At 54.3% G+C, this 6,416-nt stretch overlaps 1 protein-coding gene across 1 annotated transcript; it reads right to left on the minus strand.

The window, feature by feature from the left end:
• Positions 1-1,060: 1,060 nt before the first annotated feature.
• On the minus strand, positions 1,061-6,154 carry LOC130605700 (EH domain-containing protein 2-like; the record flags this gene model as incomplete). The annotated part of the gene is made up of 2 exons (XM_057421407.1): positions 1,061-1,473; positions 6,057-6,154. Coding segments are annotated over 2 exons (511 nt in total), but the record flags the coding sequence as incomplete, so codon positions are not given.
• Between the last annotated feature and the right edge of the window lie 262 nt (positions 6,155-6,416).

The raw sequence follows: 6,416 nt of genomic DNA on the forward strand, positions 1-6,416 counted from the left end.
CCCTATCCATTTCCAACCCATCCCATTGATCCCATTGACCTATGTCCATATCCAACCATCCCATTGCCCCATGTCCATACCCAACCCATCCCATTGACCCCTATCCATTTCCAACCCATCCCGTTGACCTCTATCCATACCCAACCCATCCCATTGACCCCATTGCCCCATGTCCATACCCAACCCATCCCATTGACCCCATTGACCCCTGTCCATACCCAACCCATCCCATTGACCCCTATCCATTTCCAACCCATCCCGTCGACCCCTGTCCATACCCAACCCATCCCATTGACCCCACTGCCCCATGTCCATACCCAACCCATCCCATTGACCCCACTGCCCCATGTCCATACCCAACCCATCCCGTTGACCTCTATCCATACCCAACCCATCCCATTGACCCCACTGCCCCATGTCCATACCCAACCCATCCCATTGACCTCTATCCATACCCAACCCATTCCATTGACCCCACTGCCCCATGTCCATACCCAACCCATCCCATTGACCCCTATCCATTTCCAACCCATCCCATTGACCCCATTGACCCATGTCCATACCCAACCCATCCCATTGACCTCTATCCATACCCAACCCATCCCATTGACCCCATTGACCCATGTCCATACCCAACCCATCCCATTGACCCCACTGCCCCATGTCCATACCCAACCCATCCCATTGACCTCTATCCATACCCAACCCATCCCATTGACCCAATTGACCCATGTCCATACCCAACCCATTCCATTGACCCCACTGCCCCATGTCCATACCCAACCCATCCCATTGACCTCTATCCATACCCAACCCATCCCATTGACCCCACTGCCCCATGTCCATACCCAACCCATCCCATTGACCTCTATCCATACCCAACCCATCCCATTGACCCCACTGCCCCATGTCCATACCCAACCCATCCCATTGACCTCTATCCATACCCAACCCATCCCATTGACCCAATTGACCCATGTCCATACCCAACCCATCCCATTGACCCCACTGCCCCCTGTCCATACCCCCCCCAATCCCCTTGACCCCATTGACCGCTCACCCTGACGAGCCGCGCTCTCTTGACCAGGTCGTTGAGCTTGCGCAGCGCGGCGTTGCGGGGCAGGCTCTGGATCTCCTGGAACAGATCCTGTTCCTCGAGCTCAAAGAGCCGCCGGTTGTCGGCGATGAGCAACGGCTCCGACCAGAAGGAGCCGATGAAAACCCGCAGCACTTCCGGCGTGTTGAAGACCTTCCCCAAGGACCACAGCAGGGCCCCATAGACGCGCATGAGCTGCTGGGTCTCCACCGTGTCGGCCTTGTTGAGGACCACGCGGATCTTGTCCTCGTTGCCCTTGAGGGCCCGGATGGCTTCCGAGAACTCGTCCGAGATTTCCAGCTTGTGGGCGTCGAAGAGGAGGATGATGAGGTCCACGCGCTCCGCGAACCACTGCAGCACGGCCGGGAAGTCGTAGCCTGGGCAGGGAAGGGGAACGGGAATGGGAAGGGGATGGGAAGGGGAAGGGGAAGGGGAAGGAGAGGAATGGGAAGGGGAAGGGAATGGGAAGGGGAAAGGGAAGGGGAATGGGAAGAGGATGGGAATGGGAAGGGGAATGGGACGGGGAAGGGGAATGGAATGAGAAGGGGAACAGGAATTGGAATGGGAATGGGAAGGGGATGGGAATGGGAAGGGGAATGGGAATTGGAAGGGGATGGGAATGGGAAGGGGAATGGGACGGGGAAGGGGAATGGAATGGGAAGGGGAACAGGAATTGGAATGGGAATGGGAAGGGGATGGGAATGGGAAGGGGAATGGGAAGGGAAGGGGATGGGAATGGGAAGGGGATGGGAAGGGGAAGGGGATGGGAATGGGAAGGGGATGGGAATGGGAAGGGGAATGGGAAGGGAATGGGAATGGAATGGGAAGGGGATGGGAATGGGAATGGAATGGGAATGGGAAGGGGAAGGGGAATGGAATGGGAACAGGAATTGGAAGGGGAATGGGAAGGGGATGGGAATGGGAAGGGGAAGGGGAATGGGAAGGGGATGGGAATGGGAATGGAATGGGAATGCGGAGGGGCAGGGGAACAGGAATTGGAATGGGAATGGGAAGGGGAATGGGAAAGGGGATGGGAATGGGAATGGAATGGGAAGGGGAAGGGGAATGGGAAGGGGAATGGGAAAGGGGATGGGAATGGAATGGGAAGGGGAAGGAGAAGGGGAATGGGAGGGGAAAGGGGAGGGGAAGGGGAATGGGAAGGGGGAGGGGAAGGGGAATGGGAAGGGGGAGGGGAAGGGGAATGGGATGGGAAGGGGAAGGGGAAGGGAAGGGGAAGGGGAAGGGAAGGGGAATGGGAATGGAATGGGAATGGGAAGGGGAAAGGGAAGGGGAATGGGAAGGGGAAGGGAGGGGAATGGGAATGGGATGGGAAGGGGAAGGGGATGTGAGCAGGTGGGGAGCAAAGGGATGAGAATGGGACGTTCTCCCTCTGGTCCTTCCCCATCCCTGCCCCATTCCTTCCCCCCCCCTCATTCTCCCCCTCCGTATTCCCTGTTCCCTCCCCATTCCCCCCCACATTTCCCCCCACTCCTGCCCCATTTTCCCCCCATTCCCTCCCCATTATCCCCCCATTCCCTCCCAATTCCCAGCCCATTCCGTCCTCATTCCCTCCCCCATTCCCATTCCCTCCCCCCATCCCCCCCCCATTCCCCCCCCCCCAACCGGAGCTCCTGGATAAAGCACCAAAATAGGGAATGCCGCGATTCCCGAGCCCGTCCCCTGCCCCCCAACTTGACCCAATGCGGTTCCCCCCCCCTTTCCCATCGCCTGGAATGGGGGGGTTGGGGCTGGTTGGGGGGGGATCGGGGGTTCTAGGGGTGGTTTGGGGCTGTTTTAGGGTGTTTTAGGGCTCTTTTGGAGCTGTTTTAGGGTGTTTTAGGGCTCTTTTGGGGCTGTTTTAGGGTGTTTTAGGGCTCTTTTGGAGCTGTTTTAGGGTGTTTTAGGGCTCTTTTGGGGCTGGTTTAGGGGGTTTTAGGGCTCTTTTGGAGCTGTTTTAGGGTGTTTTAGGGCTCTTTTGGAGCTGTTTTAGGGTGTTTTAGGGCTCTTTTGGAGCTGTTTTAGGGTGTTTTAGGGCTCTTTTGGAGCTGTTTTAGGGTGTTTTAGGGCTCTTTTGGGGCTGTTTTAGGGTGTTTTAGGGCTCTTTTGGAGCTGTTTTAGGGTGTTTTAGGGCTCTTTTGGGGCTGTTTTAGGGTGTTTTAGGGCTCTTTTGGAGCTGTTTTAGGGTGTTTTAGGGCTCTTTTGGAGCTGTTTTAGGGTGTTTTAGGGCTCTTTTGGAGCTGTTTTAGGGTGTTTTAGGGCTCTTTTGGGGCTGTTTTAGGGTGTTTTAGGGCTCTTTTGGAGCTGTTTTAGGGTGTTTTAGGGCTCTTTTGGGGCTGGTTTAGGGGGTTTTAGGGCTCTTTTGGGGCTGGTTTAGGGGGTTTTAGGGCTGTTTTGGGGCTGGTTTAGGGGGTTTTAGGGCTGTTTTGGGGCTGGTTTAGGGTATTTTAGGGCTGTTTTGGGGTGGGTTTGGATGTTTTAGGGCTTTTTGGGGCTGGTTTAGGGTATTTTAGGGCTGTTTTGGGGCGGTTTGGGGTGTTTTAGGGCTGGTTTGGGGTGGTTTGGGATGTTTTAGGGCTCTTTTGGGGCTGGTTTAGGGTATTTTAGGGCTGTTTTGGGGCGGTTTTCGATGTTTTAGGGCTGTTTTGGGGCTATTTTGGGGTGGTTTTGGATGTTTTAGGGCTGGTTTGGGGCTCATTTAGGATATTTTAGGGCTGTTTTGGGGCGGTTTGGGGTGTTTTAGGGCTGGTTTGGGGTGGTTTGGGATGTTTTAGGGCTCTTTTGGGGCTGGTTTAGGGTATTTCAGGGCTCTTTTGGGGCGGTTTTCGATGTTTTAGGGCTGTTTTGGGGCTATTTTGGGGTGGTTTTGGATGTTTTAGAGCTGGTTTGGGGCTCATTTAGGATATTTTAGGGCTGTTTTGGGGCGGTTTGGGGTGTTTTAGGGCTGGTTTGGGATGTTTTAGGGCAGTTTTGGGGCTGGTTTAGGGTATTTTAGGGCTGTTTTGGGGCGGTTTGGGGTGTTTTAGCGCTGGTTTGGGATGTTTTAGGGCAGTTTTGGGGCTGGTTTAGGGGGTTTTAGGGCTGTTTTGGACCAGATCTGGGTGGTTTGGGGCAGTTTTAGAGTGTTTTAGGGCTGGTTTTAGGCTGTTTTGAAGGGGGTTAGGGTGTTTTGGGGCGGTTTTGAGTGTTTTGGGGCTGGTTTGGGTGTTTTAGGGCTGTTTTGGAAGGTTTTTAGTGTGTTTTGGGGCTGTTTTGGAGCTGTTTCAGGATGTTTTAGGCTGTTTTGAAGGGGTTTAGGGTGTTTTGGGGTGGTTTAGGGTGCTTTAGGGCTGTTTTGGGTCTGGTTTAGGGTGGTTTAGGGCAGTTTTAGGGCTGTTTTGGGGTGGTTTCAGGCAGTTTTAGGGGTTTTGGGCTTGTTTAGGGCAGTTTTGGGCAGGTTTAGGGCTGTTTTGGGGTGGTTTAGGGCAGTTTTGGGCTGGTTTAGGGCTGTTTTGGGCTGGTTTAGGGCAGTTTGGGCTGGTTTAGGGCTGTTTTGGGCTGGTTTAGGGCAGTTTGGGCTGGTTTAGGGCTGTTTTGGGCTGGTTTAGGGCAGTTTGGGCTGGTTTAGGGCAGTTTGGGCTGGTTTAGGGCTGTTTTGGGCTGGTTTAGGGCAGTTTGGGCTGGTTTAGGGCTGTTTTGGGCTGGTTTAGGGCAGTTTGGGCTGGTTTAGGGCAGTTTTGGCTGGTTTAGGGCTGTTTTGGGGTGGTTTAGGGCAGTTTTGAGGCAGTTTTGGGGCTATTTCCGGATGTTTTGGCACATTCCCCCCCCGTTGGCAGCGCCCATTGAGTCACCCTTGGCAGCGCTGCCCCGGCCCCACCCTCATCCTGCCCCCCCCAACAGCACCCTTTAACCCCTTTTGCACCCCATTCACCCCCATTTTCACCCCTTTTGTCCCCATTTTCCCCCCATTTCCCCCTATTTTCACTCCATTTACCCCAGTTTTACCCCATTCACCCCCATTTTCACCCCATTTTCACCCCATTCACCCCCACTTTCACTCCATTTACCCCAGTTTTACCCCATTCACCCCCATTTTTAACCCATTCTCCCCCATTTCCCTCATTTTCCCCCATTTTCCCCACATTTATCCCCATTTTCCCCCATTTCCCCCTATTTTCACTCCACTTACCCCCATTTTCACCCCATTCACCCCCATTTTCAACCTATTTACCCCCATTTTCACCCTATTTACCCCCATTTTCATTCCATTCCCATTTTCACCCCATTTACCCCATTTTCACCCCACTCCCCACATTTTCACCCCATTCCCCGCCATTTTCACCCCATTTGCCCCATTTTCATTCCATTCCCCCCATTTATCCCCATTTTCACCCCATCCCCCCACTTACCCCATTTTCTCCCCATTCATCCCCATTTTGACCACATTTACCCCCAACTTCACCCCATTTACCCCCATTTTCACCCCGTTCACCCCCAATTTCACCCCATTTACCCTCTTTTTCCCCGATTCACCCCAATTTCACCCCGTTCCCCCATTTTCACCCTTATTTACCCCCATTTTTGCCCCATTTACCCCAATTTCACCCGTTCCCCCTTTACACCCCATTTACCCCATTTTCATTTCATTCCCCCATTTTCACCCCATTTATCCCCATTTTCACCCCATTTACCCCGATTTCACCCCGTTCCCCCCATTTTCACCCCATTTATCCCCATTTTCACCCCATTTACCCCGATTTCACCCCGTTCCCCCCATTTTCACCCCATTTATCCCCATTTTCACCCCATTTACCCCCAATTTCACCCCATTCTACCCCCTCTCCCCCCCCCCCCCCCTTTATACCTCCTCACCCCCTTAACCCCCCCCATTCCCCCTGCATCCCTCCCTTGGCCACGCCCCTTCCTTAACCCCGCCCACGGCCACGCCCCCTCCCGTTGGCCCCGCCCCTGGTCCCCCCCTCACCGCGGCACACGCGTTGCTTGGCCCCCGAGAGGATGCCGGGGGTGTCGATGATGCTGATGCTCTCTAGGACCTGGTTCGGGAGGTGCGCGCACTGGAACCTGGGTGATATAGGGGGGTTATGGGGTGATATAAAGTGGTTATGGGGTGATATAAAGGGGTTATGGGGTGATATAGGGGGGTTATGGGGTGATATAGGGGGGTTATGGGGGGATAAGGGGGGTTATGGGGGGATATGGGGGGATATGGGGGGTTATGGGGGGTTATGGGGTGATATAGGGGGGTTATGGGGGGTTATGGGGTGATATAGGGGGGTTATGGGGGGATATGGGGGGTTATGGGGTGATATAGGGGGGTTATGGG

Source organism: Pezoporus wallicus, unplaced genomic scaffold (assembly GCF_028554395.1).
Source record: "Pezoporus wallicus isolate ANWC-B61680 ecotype Strahan unplaced genomic scaffold, APGP_CSIRO_Pwel_v1 contig_14858, whole genome shotgun sequence".
Classification (NCBI taxonomy): Eukaryota; Metazoa; Chordata; class Aves; order Psittaciformes; family Psittacidae; genus Pezoporus; species Pezoporus wallicus.